Source organism: Amblyraja radiata, chromosome 22 (genome assembly GCF_010909765.2).
Source record: "Amblyraja radiata isolate CabotCenter1 chromosome 22, sAmbRad1.1.pri, whole genome shotgun sequence".
NCBI lineage: Eukaryota > Metazoa > Chordata > Chondrichthyes > Rajiformes > Rajidae > Amblyraja > Amblyraja radiata.
Genome location: NC_045977.1, coordinates 9,709,487 through 9,730,303, shown reverse-complemented (window position 1 = coordinate 9,730,303; position 20,817 = coordinate 9,709,487). Strand labels below are relative to the sequence as shown.

Here is a 20,817-nt window from a genome sequence, read left to right as displayed (position 1 = left end):
GACATGCATTAAACTGCTTTTTTTTTAATGCAAATATAAACAGTGATTCATGCAATGTTGATTATGAATATAAACTAAGTTTTGTAAAGGGGAAAATGCCAGAAGATTAAAAGATCAACACAGAGGACTGGACCTGTGCTGGCTCGAAGGGCCAAATGGCCTGCTCCTGCACCTATTGTTTATTGACCCTGAAACGTATTGCTGGACACTAAAATGTAGGCACACTTTGGGAACTCAAATTCAATTCATTTTGTACAAGCTTATTGTTGGAACATTAAATTTTGTAGCATGGGTTGTAAATTCCATTGGCCAGTTCCAGGTAAGGGAGAAACGAATACTTAAACTATAAGATTAAAATTGGAACTACCGGTAACTATAAATCAAGAGTTTTTCTACAACTGATTATTAGAGAATGTCAGTTTGATACTTTTTCTGCTGATCAAAATGGAAAATGTACATAGTGCAGGTTGAAGTTTCCCACAGGAACATTTTTTAATTTTTGTGATAAACATTTTTATGTACGTGGGAAAGGAATAGTGTGAAGAGGTGAAACTAGGTGAGCTGTTAGAAAACTTGCCTCAGGGTCTTTCACTGAAGGAGAATGCAGAATAGCGCAGTACATTTGCTTCAGATCACGAGTCCAGACTTTACTGTGAGGAATCACAGGTGTGTACTCTTTCAGTGCTAAAGATGGGATATGCATGCACCAAAACCATGAATCCTCTTGGTGCCACAGTTCTCTGTTGTTAAAGACCTTTGTTGATGCAATTTTCTTTGTTTAAAGAGGGAGGGGTAAAAAACACAGGGAATTACTATGATGGTGTGTGTTTAAGGTACCATTTACGTGGGCTTCCCAGGTTACAAATATCCTGTGGAAATCAATTTTTTGGAAATTCTTCTGAACAATTTTGAAGTATTTTTCAAACTAGTAACACTAAAAGTGTTTTGATATTTACTAATAACTCAACACAATGTATTCAATTGCTGGTAGGATTATGGTGATTATTCAATGAAAGTATACCAGGTATATGTCAAGTGATACTATATGGGTTACTGCGGGAATCAGACATTTCTGACAAGATTCCAGCCTGCAGTCTCTCAGGAATGGATCCCTTGTTTAACCCCTGCCTGTACTTTACACACCAGAAACAAATCCAGATAAAAGTCCAGTTAACCAAAAATTGGTAAATTTAAAGTCTAGTTCCAAGAGCTGCAATACATACGTCAAGAAGAGGTACAAATGACCTTTTCTTTACCCTGCCTGATGGTCAGAATTTGCTTGTAATGTTAAATTCCAGTGAGCTGACCAAGCATCTTTTAATGTATCATGCAACGAGGAAAGTAGTTTTTAATGTTGCTCATGGGGTCTGAATAAAAGATAGCCTTATTAATCTAGGCACTTTATTCTATGGGCATTTCCTTGTATATTGTTGGCAACATGTAAGTAAATAACTCAATATTACAAGCAGGTAAGATAATTTTCTTTGTAAAAGAGCAGTGAAATATGGACAATTAAAATATGTCCCTGGAATCTATATTACAAAAACTTGTGTGTGTGAGAGAGATCTGGGCACAATCTGGTTAATTCCTATTTTCTTCCAAATGCTAGGCCACAGCCTTCCCATTTTCACACATTCTACTCACTTTTTTTTCCAGTGGAGGCGATAAACATCTTCCCGTTGCATTTCCACCTATATTCCCGAAGTTAGAAAACAGCCCAAACTCACCGACTAGGCAAAAAAAAAACCGAGTGATGTCACAATGGGCACCACGCTGGAATGTTCTGGAAACCCCCCCCCCCCCCCCCCCCCCACCACCTTTGCCTGTCCCAGTCGCAGTCGGGCCTGGTGCTGGTGCTGGAGTGAGGGCCGAGCCCGGGGCTTGGGATGGGGCCGTGACCGGAGCTGAGAAAGAAGCCGCAGGTGGAACCAAGGACCAGCCTGGGTCTGGGGTCAGGGACGAGCCCAGAGATTAAGTCAGGGCCTGGCCTGCAGCCCAAGCGGCGGGCCAGGGTCTACAGCCAGGGCCGGCACAAGTACAAGAACCAGACCGAGTTCCAGGCCCTGGCACTGCTCTACGACCTGGGTAGGTGCTGGGGCAGGGAATGGGAGAGGAGGAGGATAAGGGAGATGGGCTGGGGTCTCTACCCCCTTCCCTCTCTGCTCCTCTCCCTCTCTACCCCACTCCCCCTCCCTCTCTACTCCCCTCCCTCTATCTCTCTACCACCTCCACCTCTCTACCCCCCTCCCTCTCTCTAGCCCCCTCCCTATCTAGGGAGTGGTGAGTATTGGGACCTATGGGTGGGTGGTGCAATACTGCATTTGGGGAGCAGCTCTCCCGTGACACCGCGCGCCTGCCCCTGCCCGCGTTGGGGGATGAGACCCAACGGGTCCCACTTGTTCTAGTAATATATAATCTTCAAAGAATCAAGTTTTAGCCTATTGAACAAAACAACTGAAAATGCACCATTTTTTTAACTTTAATCTGTGTGGAGCAACCTCAACTGGCTGATCGTAATAAGAAGGGTGTTAATATATGACAATGTATGCGGGATAGTTATCTAAATCAACATGTAGAGGAACCAACGAGAGAGCAGGCTATTTTAGACTGGGTATTGAGTAATGAGGAAGGGTTAGTTAGCAGTCTTGTTGTACGGGCCCCCTTGAGTGACCATAATATGGTTGAGTTCTTCATTAGGATGGAGAGTGACATTGTTAATTCAGAAACAATGGTTCTGAACTTAAAGAAAGGTAACTTTGAGGGTATGAGACGTGAATTGGCCAAGATTGACTGGCAATTAATTCTAAAAGGGTTGACGGTGGATATGCAATGGAAGACATTTAAAGACTGCACGGATGAACTACAAAAATTGTTCATCCCAGTTTGGGAAAAGAATAAATCGGGGAAGGTAGTGCATCCGTGGATAACAAGGGAAATCAGGGATAGTATCAAAGCGAAGGATGATGCGTACAAATTAGCCAGAAAAAGCAGCATACCAGAGGACTGGGAGAAATTCAGAGACCAGCAGAGGAGGACAAAGGGCTTAATTAGGAAAGGAAAAATAGATTATGAAAGAAAACTGGCAGGGAACATAAAAACTGACTGCAAACGTTTTTATAGATATGTGAAAAGAAAGATTAGTTAAAACAAATGTAGGTCCCTTGCAGTCAGAAACAGGTGAGTTGATCATGGGGAACAAGGATATGGCAGACCAATTGAATAACTACTTTGGTTCCGTCTTCACTAAGGAAGACATAAATAATCTGCCGGAAATAGCAGGGGACCGCGGGTCAAAGGAGTTGGAGGAATTGAGTGAAATCCAGGTTAGTCGGGAAGTGGTGTTGGGTAAATTGAATGGATTAAAGGCCAATAAATCCCCAGGGCCAGATAGGCTGCATCCCAGAGTACTTAAGGAAGTAGCTCCAGAAATAGTGGATGCATTAGTAATAATCTTTCAGAACTCTTTAGATTCTGGAGTAGTTCCTGAGGATTGGCGGGTAGCAAACGTAACCCCACTTTTTAAGAAGGGAGGGAGAGAGAAAACGGGGAATTACAGACCAGTTAATTTAACCAGTAGTGGGGAAACTGCTAGAGTCAGTTATTAAAGATGGGATAGCAGCACATTTGGAAAGTGGTGAAATCATTGGACAAAGTCAGCATGGATTTACGAAAGGTAAATCATGTCTGACGAATCTTATAGAATTTTTCGAGGATGTAACTAGTAGCGTGGATAGGGGAGAACCAGTGGATGTGGTGTATCTGGACTTCCAGAAGGCTTTCGACAAGGTCCCACATAAGAGATTAGTATACAAACTTAAAGCACACGGCATTGGGGGTTCAGTATTGATGTGGATAGAGAACTGGCTGGCAAACAGGAAGCAAAGAGTAGGAGTAAACGGGTCCTTTTCACAATGGCGGGCAGTGACTAGTGGGGTACCGCATGGCTCAGTGCTGGGACCCCAGCTATTTATAATATATATTAATGATCTGGATGAGGGAATTGAAGGCAATATCTCCAAGTTTGCGGATGACACTAAGCTGGGGGGCAGTGTTAGCTGTGAGGAGGATGCTAGGAGACAGCAAGGTGACTTGGATAGGCTGGGTGAGTGGGCAAATGTTTGGCAGATGCAGTATAATGTGGATAAATGTGAGGTTATCCATTTTGGAGGCAAAAACAGGAAAGCAGACTATTATCTAAATGGTGGCCGATTAGGAAAAGGGGAGATGCAGCGAGACCTGGGTGTCATGGTACACCAGTCATTGAAAGTAGGCAAGGTACACAAAATTGCTGGGGAAACTCAGCGGGTGCAGCAGCATCTATGGAGCGAAGGAAATAGGCGACGTTTCGGGCCGAAACCCTTCTTCAGACTCCTCATCCCTTTTGAACACTTTGTCTACTCCACTGCGATATCTCCTCAAGGTATGCCTACTTTGAAGAAGTTCTCCTCCTCTCTCCGGAGACAGTTTTACAACCTCCTTTCCCTTTTGAACACATTGAAAGTAGGCATGCAGGTGCAGCAGGCAGTGAAGAAAGCGAATGGTATGTTAGCTTTCATAGCAAAAGGATTTGAGTATAGGAGCAGGGAGGTTCTACTGCAGTTGTACATGGTCTTGGTGAGACCACACCTGGAGTATTGCGTACAGTTTTGGTCTCCAAATCTGAGGAAGGACATTATTGCCATAGAGGGAGTGCAGAGAAGGTTCACCAGACTGATTACCTGGGATGTCAGGACTGTCTTATGAAGAAAGACTGGATAGACTTGGTTTATACTCTCTAGAATTTAGGAGATTGAGAGGATATCTTATAGAAACTTACAAAATTCTTAAGGGGGTTGGACAGGCTAGATGCAGGAAGATTGTTCCCGATGTTGGGGAAGTCCAGGATAAGGGGTCACAGCTTAAGGATAAGGGGGAAATCCTTTCATAACGAGATGAGAAAAACTTTTTTCACACAGAGAGTGGTGAATCTCTGGAACTCTCTGCCACAGAGGGTAGTTGAGGCCAGTTCATTGGCTATATTTAAGAGGGAGTTAGATGTGGCCCTTGTGGCTAAGGGGATCAGAGGGTATGGAGAGAAGGCAGGTACGGGATACTGAGTTGGATGATCAGCCATGATCATATTGAATGGCGGTGCAGGCTCGAAGGGCCGAATGGCCTACTCCTGCACCTAATTTCTATGTTTCTATGTTCACTGGTCTGCTCAGTAAGTAATCCACAATTGCTGATCTTTTCTATAGTTGACCTGAAGTATTCAACATCCTGTGTTAGTAATATATAGACCATCATGCGAAGTTAGTGGGTGTCAATAATATGAGGTAGAAGTAAGCACATAAAGCTTTTTTTCTCTGCACAGGCTTGTTGTAACAAGTTTTAAACTTGGCACATTTTTCAATTTATAAATAAAGACTGCAACAAGTGATTTATGATGTGAATGTTTATTACATATGGAACAGTTACTTGTTAAGTTAAATTACATTGCACAGGGAAATCAGCTCAGATCGTATCCTTACATCAGCCAACCCTCTCTGTACATCCAATCTGACCTTTTCATTATACACGAAGCAGCATTTTGTACAGGACTCTGCTGTGAAGCAGCAGTGTTCAGACAGTAGTATCATTTTCTCAAGACTGTAATACACAGGAGCTACTTTACATGATGAGAAGAACCTCAAATTGCTACTGGCAGAGGACATGGTCTGGAAGTCCTGAGATCTATAGACTTAGTAAAATGACCGCCTAATCAAGGTGACAACCAGATACGTTTCAAATATAATGCACTCATGTGGCCAGAAAAAAAGTCATATTTGCTGATTTCCAAACCAGCATTATTCATCTCACCCTGCCATGTGTCAGTAAATACAAGTTCTTCTGAAGAAAAGCAGACAGATTTTCGCCCATCTGTCAGTGATTTTGTTTCCCCTATCAGTTCCCATTGCTGTACTTTGTCAGCTCATTCAAAATGTATTCATTCCTGCTTACACCTTTTGTCCAAACAATGAAAATGACAGGTTACTGGTCAAAATAACCTTAATTATTACACATTACACCGAGATGTCGGTTTGGAATACTCTGAAAGTGGTATGTTATATGGACATACAAAGAATGAATTACAATATGAAAAGGCTTTGATTTCACTAACATTTATAACATACTCCAGGATATTAAAACAGAATCTTTTTAACTTGACATTCAAACGTTCAACTGTATCCAACATGCCTACATTAATGTGTGGAGGTTATTGTAGGCACTCAGTTCTTGTATATAATTCTTAATATACCCATTTGGCTCAGATGGAAACTGAAAACTTATTATTCTTCACATTAACTGTTTTGTCTTTCATTCTTAATCCATGTTGTCCCCTGCATTTTAACTGCTCCTGCAGTCCTTCACCCTAGAGGTAAACGCACATTCTACATTGCAACTGCAATCAGTGCTTTGGTTAGCAGTGGTCTGGTTGGCTCTTTGACATTCTCTCCCTTTCCACATTTCCAAAAAATTGCACACAATCTAACAATATTTAAGATTGTAAAATAAAAGGGACTACGAAATGACACTTGCTTCCAAGTGCTCCTTTTTGACAAATTACTCACAATTCGCACTTTCACATGCTCTTTTTAAATCTTAAATTTGAATCTGAGGAAGGTGACCAAACCCTATAATGAAGTTACCAGCCTTTCTAAATCAAAATTAGTTTTACATTATACTGGAGTAGACAAACACCACAAAATCTTAATAAGGACTGCACTGTATATATCCCAGGACATTTTAATTAAGTTAGCATAAGCTACAGGATGCAACTTTTGGCATTGGTAGAAATCCCTGACCAAAAGCACTTTTGGATGTGCTCTGCTTTGTCTTGAGAGCACACCAAATAGCTTCAAAGCAAATAGTATCTTAATGGTTTAATACTGGACATTCATGAAGATTCACTGTGTAGTTTGGTAAATGGTGAAAATGGATGATGAATACTGAAATATCTTCCTATGTTCCTAAGTCAATGAATGTACTTCCAGAGGGCTCAGGTCCTGGTCAACTCAATTCATTTGCTATAATCTTGGAACACAAGTTTCCAACTATCTTCAAGCAGTTCAGAATAGGAACCCTTCCAGAAAACGATACTATCAATGATCTTGATTTTATTTCATTCCTGTTAACCCTCCTATTTATCCCGTCAGAAATATAGTCACTTAGAGAAAGGAAAGGAAATTCACTGATCAAAAGTTACTTGAAGGAGATAAGCATTTATAAAATTAATGGCATCTCCAGAATTTTTTGCACAAATCAAAGGCATCCAGAAATGAATAAGAATGCATCCAGTTGAAATTCCATATTTTTCTATCCATTTTCAGATATTGTTACACCTTAAACTGAGAGCTAGCAGGTTTTACCAAATCCTTCCTTTGCCAACTAGAACGCTGACAGCTACAATGAAGTCCGGTGAGAATTTACTCCACTGAGCATATACAGAAACCCTTTTTAAAAGTGAATGCACTTTTCTCCCTAAAGAAATACTAATCTTTCCAGAGCTGCTTATAATAATGAATGAATGAATGGATAGGTAAAAATTGGTGGTTGAAGGTTTCCGAATAAAAATAGTTAAACTTTCCTGTGTCACTAAACATGTGGCATCCTTCAACAAACGGAACATCTATTCTCAGTGTCTATATTTGCACTTTATTGAATGTATCCGTAATATTGGTTTCTGAAATCTCCTATCCTCCTTTCTAGCCCTGTTGCACTACCTGTTATTTGGGATCTGTCACAGAAGCAGGACTTCATGAGAAAGAGTAATGTTACAGATTTGTTTTAAATGTGAACATTATTATCAATGATTTTTCATTAAACATTTTGGGTGACAAAGCAATACAAAATAAAAGTAAATGCTATTTATACACACAAATCAACCTTTAAGGGATGCATAAATGAACAGACAGGAAAGTTGACATTATTTCAATATCTGACATGCATTATGCTAGCATTCTTAGTTTCATATTTTAAGGACAGGCTAATTACAGAGGTAAGTGCTTTAAACAGCGACAAATTTTGTTAAAGTGAATAAGATTTCAGTCTCGGAAAAGCCAGCGTTAACTATTTTTAATTGTTTTAACATTCCATTTTTTAATTGAATCCAAAATGTGTTGGATTGTTGCAAATTTCAACAAATGAACAGTTCCAAAGTGGAGATATGGAAATGCTACAGAAATTCTAGATTTTCAGCGACTTTCTTTATGGACAAGTACAATGCAGGGAATCTTATATATACATACAGATGATCTGCGGGTATCTGGGAGTAGTTTTGTGGTAGTGGCATACTATTCAGGAACATAGGACACCTGCCAGACAATGATGTGACTTCTTTCTGCTTTAGTGAGGGCTGGTCTGATTCCATCTGACTGATTTTCATCGGTCTCATCATCTTCACCATCACCTGCACATAGAGAGTTGTTCCGTGAGTATAAAATGTTAGCAGAAAAAGACAGCTATGCCGAAAGTAGTTGATTCTAATTCCAATTCACAAGGGTATAAGTGGAATGGAAATGCATATGTTCTTCCTATGACCATACTTACATTTGAATAGATTTTGTTCAATGTCGCATTGACATAAAATTGAAACAAAACTATCCTAAAACCTAAACCCTGCACATTAGTTAATTTCAATTCTATTCCAAACTTTGGCAGCTGCACATTGGAACAGGAAAGTACAGTCTGGAAGTCAGAATTGGCGCATCTTTCCTCCCGCTCGATTGCTGGACTCACGTGTGCTGAACCGCGTGACTGGATACAAAGAGTAACCAGTTCCTTATTTTCACAACTCCCACACCTGATTTATTCAACATTGCCCCATTCATTTGAATAGTGTGGCTGACCTACATGGAAAAATGTGCTTTTTTTCTACATTTAATCATTTTAACAAACTTGCGCAAGTTATATGGGTGTTTACATTTTTTTAAATTATATTAATCTATTTCAGTTGTTGCAACATCAACATCAGTGACAATTGAAAAAGGCCTTTAACAGAATGAACTATTAAAAATTAATTAGAGCAGCCAGATGATGAAACATCGGATTGCACCACCTCGAGATTAGTCACTGCTTGCAGAATCGATGGACATAGTGGCAAGTTATCAAACTCATTTAGACCCATGGACTGGAAAGGTTTGGTGCAGCAGTGAAGATTTGGCAGTGGGCAAACACAAGTTACTGCCATCTCAAGCTTGACTTGGATCTATAGTTACAATTATATGTTCATAAATGATAGATTGCAGAGACTGATTGAGGCACACCACTTGCAGAGACTGATTGAGGCACACCACTTCCTGATTGAGGCCTTTCTCACCATTCGCCTGGGGTGTGCAGTAGCAAGGTTCGTTTGATTTAACGGACGTGAGCACACAGTTAGCTGCAGACTCCGCCCAGGACAGGAAGGCTCTGCAGGAACGGAAGGGACGTCACGACCGCGGTGCCACAGGTGCTGTCGCCGAGGGAGGACGGACGGAGCCGCGGCTCGAGAGACTAACAGAGACTAACAGAGGCAAAGAGGTTTGCCTCGCACTGCAAGGGAGCAGTGGACCAGACAGGAAGAGCGGACGGAATTACCACTAGACAGCCAAACCAGTAGGTAATTTACGGCTGGGGTGAGTACTTTCCCATTTATAGGAGGTAGGATTATATAAATAAGGGGTGTATCAATACAGTAGGGGATTCTTAAACAGGACCAGTTAATTACCTATATAAGATGGGCGGTCAGGAGATGTGCCAATACTGCGAGATGTGGGAATTTGTCGACACCATTGATGTAGAAGATCCCTACAGCTGCAGTAAGTGTTTGAGGCTAGAGGAACTCCAGCTCCGCATTGATGAGCTGGAGACCCAACTTCATACGCTGCGGTACATCAGGGAGGGGGAGTATTACCTGGATGTTTTGTGCCAGGGGATGGTCACACCGACCAGTTTAACTAATTCAGTAGGCAGTGAGCAAGGAAAGGAAGGTGTGGCCATAAGCGAGGCAGGTAGGGGGAACCAGGAGGAGATGTGGCAGGAGCCACAGCCCTTGTCCCTGACGAGCATGACCGAGGCTCTTACTCAATGTAAGGACGGGATCAGGGGCTGTGGGAGGGATGAGCAACCTGGCTGCAGCACCGTGGATCAGGAGGCCATTCAAGAGGGGGGAGTTAGAAGAAATGCCGTAGTGATAGGGGATAGTATTATTCGGGGGGTAGATAAGGTTCTCTGCGGCCAGCAGAACATGTCCCGAAGGCTGTGTTGCCTACCCGGTGCTAGGGTTAAGGATATCTCTGCGATGCTGGAGAGAAATTTGCAGAGGGAGGGGGAGGATCCAGTGGTCGTGGTCCATGTGGGGACCAATGACATAGGAAGGACGAGGAAGGAGGATCTGCTGAAGGAGTTTGAGCAGTTAGGGAATAAATTAAAAAGCAGAACCTCGAGGGTACTGATCTCCGGATTGCTACCTGAGCCACGGGCCAAATCGGCGAGGGTACGTAAAATTAAAAAGCTAAATGCGTGGCTCAAAGACTGGTGTGGGAATAATGGGTTTGGTTTCTTGGGCCACTGGCACCAGTACTGGGACAGGGGGGATCTGTTCTGTAAGGACGGACTTCACCTGAACGGTGCTGGGACTGGGGTCCTGGCAAATCATATAACTAGGGCAGTAGAGAGGTCTTTAAACTAAGTAGCGGGGGGGAGGTATCAAGGGGGGTAATAACGGCAGGGGTAGAGGAAATAGAGCAGGGTATCAGTGGGGAAGCGGAAATTCAAAATGTGACAGGAGACAGAATTTGTGAAGATAAAGATCTAGATGTAAAAGGGGCAAAAACGGAAAGGAAGGGTAGTAAAAATCATCTGAAAGTGCTTTATCTAAATGCACGGAGTATTCGTAATAAGATAAATGAATTAACGGTGCAATTAAGTATATATAGTTATGATATCGTGGCCATTACGGAGACATGGCTGCAAGGAGATCAGGACTGGGAGTTAAATATAGAGGGGTACTCGACAATTAGGAAAGATAGACAGGAAAGAAAGGGAGGAGGGGTGGCCCTTTTAATAAGGGAGGGAATAACGGCAATAGAGAGGAAGGATATTGCGTTGAAGGATCAGGATAGTGAAACAGCTTGGGTACAGATAGAGAATAATAAGGGGAAAAAAACACTAGTGGGTGTAATTTATAGACCTCCAAATAGCTGTGACGCTGTTAGTCAGAACATAAATCTGCAAATAGTTGACGCATGTAAAAAGGGAACTGCTGTAATCATGGGGGACTTCAATTTTCATATTAATTGGGCAAACCAAACTGGGCAGGGTAGACTAGAGGAAGAGTTTATAGAATGTATTAGAGACGGGTTCCTAGAACAGTATGTCACCGAACCGACAAGGGGGGAGGCAATCTTGGATCTGGTCCTGTGTAATGAAGCAGGATTAATTAAAAATGTCATAGTTAGGGACTCGTTGGGAACAAGTGACCACAATATGGTCGAATTCCATATTCAAATAGAAGGGGAGCAGGTTGAAACTCAGGCTAGGGTGCTTAGTCTAAATAAGGGGGATTATGAAGGTATGAGGACTGAGCTGATCAAAGTTGACTGGGATAGCAGACTCAAGAATAAGACGGTACATGAGCAGTGGTGTACGTTTAAGGGTATACTGTATAACCTTCAAGAAAAATTTATTCCTATGAAGAAAAAAAGGGGTAAGGGTAAGAACAGTCAGCCATGGCTCAGTAAAACTATAAAGGATAGTATTCGGCTGAAGGCAAGGGCATATAAGGTAGCCAGAGATAGTGGGAGGGTAGAGGATTGGGAAGCATTTAAAGGTCAGCAAAAAATAACTAAGAGATTAATTAAGACGGGGAAAATAGACTATGAAAGGAATTTAGCGAACAACATAAAAACTAATAGTAAGAGTTTTTATAGCTATATAAAAAGAAAAAGGGTGGCTAAGGTGAACGTTGGTCCATTGGAGGGTGAGACTGGAGAGTTGTTGGTGGGGAACATGGAAATGGCAAAGGCATTAAACGAGTATTTTGTATCAGTCTTCACCATAGAAGACACAAAAAATATTCCAACGCTGGATAAACAGGGGGCGGTAGGAATGGAGGAGCTAAATACTATTAAGATCACCAAGGAGGTGGTATTAGGGAAATTAATGAGACTGAAGGAGGATAAATCCCCTGGGCCTGATGGATTACATCCAAGGGTCTTGAGGGAGATAGCGGTGGGGATTGTGGATGCATTGGTGATAATTTTCCAAAACTCCCTGGAGGCAGGAACGGTCCCAGTGGATTGGAAAATGGCCAATGTAACACCTATATTTAAAAAAGGAAGTAAACAGAAGGCGGGTAACTATAGACCGGTTAGTCTAACATCGGTGGTGGGTAAAATGTTAGAGACAATTATTAAAGAAACACTAACGGGGCACTTGGATAAACATGACTTCATCGGACAGAACCAGCATGGTTTTGTGAAGGGGAAGTCCTGTTTAACGAATCTGCTCGAATTCTTTGAGGAAGTAACAACCCGGGTGGATAAAGGGGAACCGGTGGATGTGGTATACTTGGACTTCCAAAAGGCTTTTGACAAGGTGCCACATAAGAGACTATTGCTAAAAATAAAAAATTATGGGATTGGGGGTAATATATTAGCATGGGTAGAGGATTGGCTAACAAATAGGAAGCAGAGAGTGGGGATAAATGGTTCATACTCGGGATGGCAACCGGTAACTAGCGGGGTTCCGCAAGGGTCGGTGCTGGGACCCCAGTTGTTCACAATTTATATAAATGATTTGGAGGAGGGAACCAAGTGTAATATATCAAAATTTGCGGACGATACAAAAATGGGAGGAAAAGTAGGGGATGAGGAGGATAGGAAGAGTCTGCAAAAGGATATAGATAAGCTAGGTGAGTGGGCAACAACTTGGCAGATGAAATTTAATACTAATAAATGTGAAGTCATTCACTTTGGGAAAAAAAAATGATAGGGCAAGTTATTTTCTAAATGAGGAGGAGCTGCGTTGTAATGCAACGCAAAGGGATCTAGGGGTATTAGTACATGAATCACTAAAAGTTAGTATGCAGGTGCAGCAAGCAATCAGGAAGGCCAATGGAGTTTTGGCCTTTATTGCTAGGGGGATTGAGTATAAAAACACGGAGGTCTTGCTGCAGCTGTACACAGTATTAGTGAGACCACATTTGGAATACTGTGTACAGTTCTGGGGTCCATACTTAAGAAAGGATGTACTAGCCCTGGAGGCAGTGCAGCGAAGGTTTACAAGATTAATTCCTGCAATGAGGGGATTGACATATGAGGAAAGGTTAAGTAGGCTGGAACTCTACTCTTTGGAGTTTAGAAGAATGAGAGGCGATCTCATTGAAACATATAAGATCGTGAGGGGCCTTGATCGGGTGGATGCACCGAGGATGTTCCCAATGATCGGGGAAACTAGAACTAGGGGACATAGTTGCAGAATAAGGGGGGGCTCTTTTAAAACTGAGATGAGGAAGAACTTCTTCACCCAGAGGGTGGTTAATTTATGGAATTCACTGCCCCAGGGAGCAGTGGAAGCAGAAACTTTAAATATATTTAAGACTAAAATAGATGTTTTTTTAGCTGCCAAGGGGATAAGGGGCTACGGGGAGAGGGCAGGGATATGGACCTAGGTATGGTTAGTATAGTAAGACCTGAGTGATCTCCTGGACAAGTGTCGATCGCCTGGATTGGGGTCGGAGAGGAATTTCCCGGATTTTTTTCCCGAATTGGACCTGGGTTTTTATCCGGTTTTTTGCCTCCCCCAGGAGATCGCGAGGTTCTTGGGGTGGAGAGGGGTGATAGCGGTATAAAGGGGAGGGTAGTGTCTTGTGTTCTGTGTCTTGTGTCTGCTGTTTGTGGGTAAGTGTGTCTGTTTAGTGTTCAGCCATGAGCGAATGGCGGTGCGGGCTCGACGGACCTGGTGGTCTACTCTCGCACCTACTTTCTATGTTTCTATGTTTCTATAGGAGCAGATTTAGGCCATTCGGACCATCAAGCCTACTCTGCCATTCAATCACGGCTGATCTATCTTCCCCTCTTAACCCCATTCTCCTGTCTTCTCCTCATAACCCCTGACACCAATACCATTCAAGAATCTATCTATCTATATCTGCCTTAAAAATATCCATAGACTTGGCCTCCACAGCCTTCTGTGGCAATGAATTCACCTCCCTCTGACTAAAGAAATTCCTCCTCGTCTCACGTCCTTTTATTCTGAGGCTATGACCCCCTAGTCCTAGACTTAGGAAATTGGAAAAAACCCTACCATGTAAGAGTACAACAAATGATGACCTGGAAATTATATGTTTCCTCCTTAGTCAAATTAGTGCAGAAAGACATTAGATACAAACATCCATCCATACATAACATCAGCAAATGGGATTTATTTCATGGCTCCTTAATGCAAGGTGTGCATTCTTTTCCAGCCTGCGGATATTTTACTGAAAATAGAATGAAACATTACAACTGAATAAAAATTGGTAAAGTTTAGCAATAAGTGAGAGGTGTTACTGCGTAATGTGGAGGATAGAGAGTAAAGGATAGCAAGACAAAATGTGTAGGTGGGAACTGCAGATGCTGGTTTATATTGAAAATAAACACAGAATGCTGGAGTAACTCACTGTGGAGTAAATGCACTCCAACATTTTGTGTCTATCTTCAAAGAATAACAAGAACTGGCCCAATTAGCAGAGCAGAATAAATTAGGACAATATGGTTGTGTAGGCTGGATTATTTAACAGGAATTTGAAAATATAATGAGATAGCAAAAGTGATAACTTGAAAACTAAATATTTTTTCAGTGCTATCTTATGCAACCCAAGTCTGCCTTACCAATCCTAAAGTCAATGTAGCCTTCTCCTCCGCTGAGAACCAAAACAGGCTGCAGTTTCCTCTCTTCCTGCTCAGGTGCAGTGGGTCCTGGATTCTCTGTAGGGCTGTCCAACACGCTGCCATTCAACGTTGCAAGGACATTACCTAGCAGAACAAGCCACAGATACATTGAAAAAAAAAATGAAAGAAAACAGCTTCCAAGTCAGCAATCTCCGTTTCAGTTCAATATAAGACACAAAGGAAGTTTTTTTTTTTCTGGTAGTTTGAAGAAGCTGAATTCTGAGCAATGTTGGATTTTACACCTTGGCAGGACAAATCAAAATAGGACGTACATGATAAATGGTAGGGAATTGAAGAATACAGTTGAACAGAGGGATCTGGGAATAACCGTGCATAGTTCCTTGAAGGTGGAATCTCATATAGATAGGGTGGTAAAGAAAGCTTTTGGTATGCTAGCCTTTATAAATCAGAGCATTGAGTATAGAAGCTGGGATGTAATGTTAAAATTGTACAAGGCATTGGTGAGACCAAATCTGGAGTATGGTGTACAATTTTGGTCGCCCAATTATAGGAAGGATGTCAACAAAATAGAGAGAGTACAGAGGAGATTTACTAGAATGTTGCCTGGGTTTCAACAACTAAGTTACAGAGATAGGTTGAATAAGTTAGGTCTTTATTCTCTGGAGCGCAGAAGGTTAAGGGGGGACTTGATAGAGGTCTTTAAAATGATGAGAGGGATAGACAGAGTTGATGTGATCAAGCTTTTCCCTTTGAGAATAGGGAAGATTCAAACCAGAGGACATGACTTCAGAATTAAGGGACAGAAGTTTAGGGGTAACATGAGGGGGAACTTCTTTACTCAGAGAGTGGTAGCGGTGTGGAATGAGCTTCCAGTGGAAGTGGTGGCGGCAGGTTCGTTGGTATCATTTAAGAATAAATTGGATAGGCATATGGATGAGAAGGGAATGGAGGGTTATGGTATGAGTGCAGGCAGGTGGGACTAAGGGGAAAAAAAAAAAAAAAATAATTGTTCGGCGCGGACTTGTAGGGCCGAGATCGACTGTTTCCGTGCTGTAATTGTTATATGGTTATATGGTTATATGGTTAAAGGCCCTGTCCCACTTTCCCGAGTTACTCACGAATTCTCACGAGTTTTTCCCTTGATTGAAACTCGGGGAATGTCCATAGCGAGTCCGTAGGAGTCCGTAGATATTTCGTAGCGGCTCGTACTGCCAGCCATAGGTACTCGGGGCATCAGGTAAGTCGGGACTTTTTTCAGCATGTTGGAAAATGTCCACGAATAAAAAAATAGCCCCGAGTACCTACGGCTGGTATCTCCGAGTTTGAATCAAGGGGAAAACTCGGGAGTTCGTGAGTAACTCGGGAAAGTGGGACAGGGCCTTAAGTGAGTTCTCCCTCGAGTGCCCTGTGCCTTCTGCAGGCTGTAATTGCACAGTTTTTCAGTCCCTCTAATGTGCAAATGCTGATCTTATTCCAAATCTTCCGGGCAGCATAATTATCAGTAACAAAGTTGTGTCCACATCACCAAAGGAGGGAGAGGAACCAGAAATTCATGTAGTTCTGCATCACTCAACTTTCCCACAATGGGTCAAAAGAAAAGAATCATAGTATGTATGAAGGAACTGCAGATGTTGGTTTAAACCAAAGATAGACGCAAAATGCTGGAGTAACTCAGTGGGATAGGTTACGGGACAGGTTACGAGATGCTGCCTGTCCCGCTGTTACTCCAGCATTTTGTGTCTATCTTTGGACGAATCATAGTAATTGATATTTCAAAACTACTTTTCAATAGTGAACAATGGAAAAGGGAGGTTGGTACCAGGAATTTACCTGGCACAGATGCAAAGAATTTGACAGCATCTCTGTGGCCATGGAAACAGAGCTGGGCTTGAGCCATGGAACAATATGGGATGAAGCTACCAATCGAGGCCTTGTCACTGCTTTCATCCGCGTAAACCCGAATCACTCCACCAGGGCGGGCTCCTTCACTGGCGGTCGGTGATGTCTTATTGGCTGCAACAAATACATCAATTGTAGCGTTTTAGAATTAAGAGAACGATTCAACAAGTTGAAAGGATAGTGATTTACAATACACTGAAACCTGTTTGGGTAAATCAACTACAGAAATATAAATTATTCATATTAAATATCCCTGGGTATTAGATTTAACAAATATTGAATTTGATCTTTGGAATTTCAAGAGTTCACCAACTCTCATGCAAATATTCAAGAAAGCTGATAGTCACAATGTAAATAATCTGAATTGTTTAACTTAAATAAAAAAGAAGAAAATTACCAGAAAGAGAAAGCAACATAGTGGGTTTGATTAAGAAAGCAAAGTAAAATAAACTCTACAAATATAGATTGTCAGCCTAAAGCCAATTATAGATTAAAAATCCATGAAGTTGAAATAGTAAGAATGCAGCAAAGTAGAGATTGATAAAGAACAGGCCACAGGGAATTATTAAAGGCAAGTTGGCTTGAACAACTTTAAGCGATACCATCAGGAAATGTAGATGTAATGAAATTAAAGGAGTTATATTGTGGTATGCGACAAGATGATTGTTAGAAAATAAACTTTTATTAAAGGAAATGTATCAATGTGGAATGAACTTTGATGAATGGTTCGGAAACTGGATAATTGAGTGAAGTTTGAAGAATTGGTGATCAATTATGTAAAAGGTCATATCTGATTGGAATAGACATTTCACCACAACTTAATTTGTTCATTTCTTGCTTTACATGGGTAAAGGTTTTGTAAACAAAATGAGGAAACTAATGTTTACAGGATAACTGTTGTCTAAACAATCGTGGGTTACCAGTCATTTTATGAAAGACAACCAATACTCTTAGTGCTACGAAATATTCAGGTTCCATTGTAGTGTTAAAAACATAATAGATACTGTTATCTAAAACGGTACAGTTCACACTAACATGCCACATGCAAAGAGATGACAGAGAAACTTCAGAGAACCCTGTATGATGTAAAGAGAATTTACTATAGATATCACTAGTTATAGAGCAGTACATGCAGTCAGTCAGGGAGCATCTCTAAACCTCATGCAGACAAATCTCATTTACTTTTTGTACAGTATTATTTTATAGAATGATTTTAAAACTAGCAGGTAATAAATAAAACTAACATTACTGTGAACTTTTAGAGTTTTTAAACGGAACCATTGTTTAGGGAGATGAATGCAATAGGTAAAATGAAGTCTGAAAAAAATAAATCCTCTGACATCCTAGAAGTCAGTGGCTGAGCCTCGAAAAGTACAAAAAGCCCAATTCTTTACACTCTGCAAACATGCTCTTTAGTAAATGATCTAAACTTCTAATCAATTCTATTAGGTTTCTGAAGTTTGGAGATGCTCCCTTAGTTAGCATTATTTAGACCTGGAAGGAACACAAACACAATTGACACTACAGCCATGAGTTTGTCATCAATCTTCACTCAGTGCTGTGGCCAGCCAGTCTATGTGGCTAAATCCTGGCCGTTTGCCCATAAAAACTGATCCAAGAGCAGGATAGTCTGGCAGGAATGATAAAAAATGGCTGTGCTTTGATGAAATTGTCCTAATAGTCTGGAGAAAAGAAAGCTCGCCTTGCATTTAGGAGTCATCCAAAAGAAACCAATGCAAAAAGCACTGAGGGGGTTCAGGATTAATCCCAGTTACAGTTCAAGTGGAGGCATGCCTAATCACTGCTGTTTATTTCTGACATGTACAGAATGTATATGGAGACTGGTTCATGTTTGGAGAATAATGGAAGGCAAGTGCCTCCTAACCACTTACACGTCTCATATTGGGATTGAAGCACCAAGGAACAAAATGAGAAAATCCACAGCATACAATCCAGCCTACAATGGAATGTATAGTTGGCACTGGAGATGGAAGGGGTGGAATTATTCAACTCTCCAGTGTGACAATATAACTCTGTCACCATTTGATTAATTATTAACTTTTCAAACATCATATGGGGTCTTACAACATTGATTTTTTTTTCTGACCTTTAAGGAAACCCTAGCTCACCAGCAAACAATCTCACCAGAGTTCTCATTAATTGCTGCAGTGTAGCAGTATGTCAAGTCAGTTAACCCAAACCACACAGGTTGATCTCTACATCTAGTGGTCAAACATAAATACAATCTCAGCCAGGTAAATCTGCCATTGACTGAATCGAATCCAAGTGAAATACGTCACCATTCTGATTTGTCGGGTTAGTCTATTCTCAAGCTACACTTCCCCTGCATTTCACTCCACACTTTAGAAGAACACCACAGTCTGATTCCGCAGCCTTTTATCAACCTCCCTCACAGGTGTCCCTTCTGTTGTCCTTGAGATTGTCCAATTTCAGTCCCTCTTTTGTGGGCATGCCATAAGATCTCATTCCATAAAACTGTGGGGAGTTGTAAATCCAGACAACATGCATCCCATAAAACTAGCTATAAAAAAATTGTTATTACACCTTACAGCAGCTTCCAGGTTGAATTCACTCATGAACTCTCGGCCTCCAGCATGGTTTTACATGTTTAACTATCTAAGCACTGAGTTCAGTAATGTTATTAATACCACTAAATTACCTTTAGGTTCAAGGATATCAATTGCTACTAAATATGTGTACTGTTTGCATTTATATAACATCTTAATGCAATGAAGCAAAACAAATGATTATATCTGAACTATTCTGATTGAATAAATGACCCAGCTGTAGTGTATTTTGGGTACTTGGAACTGACTCAAAAGAACTCTCAGATACAGGAGTAAACTAACAGGCTTCTTTATTACAGGACGCCACCATGAGTCTCCTCCAGCGCATGCGTCCCCTCGCACAAGACATAACATATGCTAATTACATTATATACATTACACTGCTCCCCCTTTAGCTTGGAGGCGAATAACACCATTTCTAGTACATTAAATATAATTGATTAACACAGTTGCAAAATTATATTATTACAGTCATCTTACATTACATCCTCATAACTGTAAACTGTATCTAAACTTAGCACTTATAATCGTTCATTCCACTCATCTTTCTAATCACTCTAGCTCTACCTGTATCTCTGCCTCTTCCCTTTTTAAATATCCTAATCTAATTTGCAGATGTCTTCCTGTTCTTGAAATTCTGCTAAAGTTAACATTTCCTCTGTTTCTGTTCCTTATTTGTAGGTGGGATCTGACACATGACTGCAGGTTTTCGTTTTTCAGTCGCTCTCTGTCGCTCAATTTCTTGGCGCTACGTATTTATCTGCTCTTGGTGTATAATGACATTCTGCAATGCATAAACATTTGTCCATTGCTCAGTGAAGGAAGCTCCATGCTGGACTATACTGAAATGTCCTAATCACAATCGGTCCTGCATACTTTTGTCTCGACCGACCAGCCTCTCTTCTTTAGACTTTTCTGTTAACAGCTTTTTTGCTCATCGTCACACATTTATTTAACCGTTCTTTGCAACGTTTAAGCCTTTTCTGCTGTTCGTCTATTTGTCTTCTTAAATCACCTTTCTGGTTATTCATCAAGAAGTAGGATCTATATTGTCCTTGCAATACAGCAGTGGCTTTGATTTGCGCTCTGTATATTTCTCTTACTACATAAGCACGGTAGTGAGACTGCACTACAACTGCTGTATAAATCGGTTTGAGGAAGTCTCTCCTATATCGTTTAAGTCTTTTGTATCGTTTCTGGATCGAAATGACTGCTTGTCGCATAGCTCTGTACTGTACCCTTAATCGGTAACCACGGTATGCAGCTTGCAGAGTGACTACAGCCGCCTTTTGCATCAAGAAATGCTTTCTTGTAATGCACATTCTTATGAATGACTTAATACAGCGTGCTGCCTTGGTTTTCTCTACCAATACTCTGGCTTTGATCCCGCGGTATAAGGCCTGAATACACACCACTGCTTCCCTCAAACTCTTATA

The 20,817-nt window shown here is 41.2% G+C and overlaps 1 protein-coding gene and 1 long non-coding RNA gene across 11 annotated transcripts in view; both read right to left on the bottom strand.

The window, feature by feature from the left end:
* Positions 1 to 26: 26 nt before the first annotated feature.
* LOC116985558 lies at positions 27 to 310 on the bottom strand. The gene is made up of 2 exons (XR_004415297.1): positions 188 to 310; positions 27 to 133 (listed from the first exon to the last, which is right to left on the bottom strand). It is a non-coding gene; the product is annotated as an uncharacterized LOC116985558 (long non-coding RNA).
* Positions 311 to 5,419: 5,109 nt separating this feature from the next.
* Positions 5,420 to 20,817, bottom strand: part of mapk8ip3 (mitogen-activated protein kinase 8 interacting protein 3) — a 187,120-nt gene continuing 171,722 nt past the window's right edge. For all 10 annotated transcript variants that reach the window (XM_033040352.1, XM_033040356.1, XM_033040357.1 and 7 more), the window contains 3 exons: positions 16,725 to 16,907; positions 14,874 to 15,017; positions 5,420 to 8,428 (listed from right to left, as the gene is read on the bottom strand). In XM_033040352.1, coding sequence (XP_032896243.1) covers positions 8,313 to 8,428; positions 14,874 to 15,017; positions 16,725 to 16,907 — 443 coding nt within the window. In that variant the 3' untranslated portion in view covers positions 5,420 to 8,312. The remainder of the gene's footprint in view (positions 8,429 to 14,873; positions 15,018 to 16,724; positions 16,908 to 20,817) is intronic.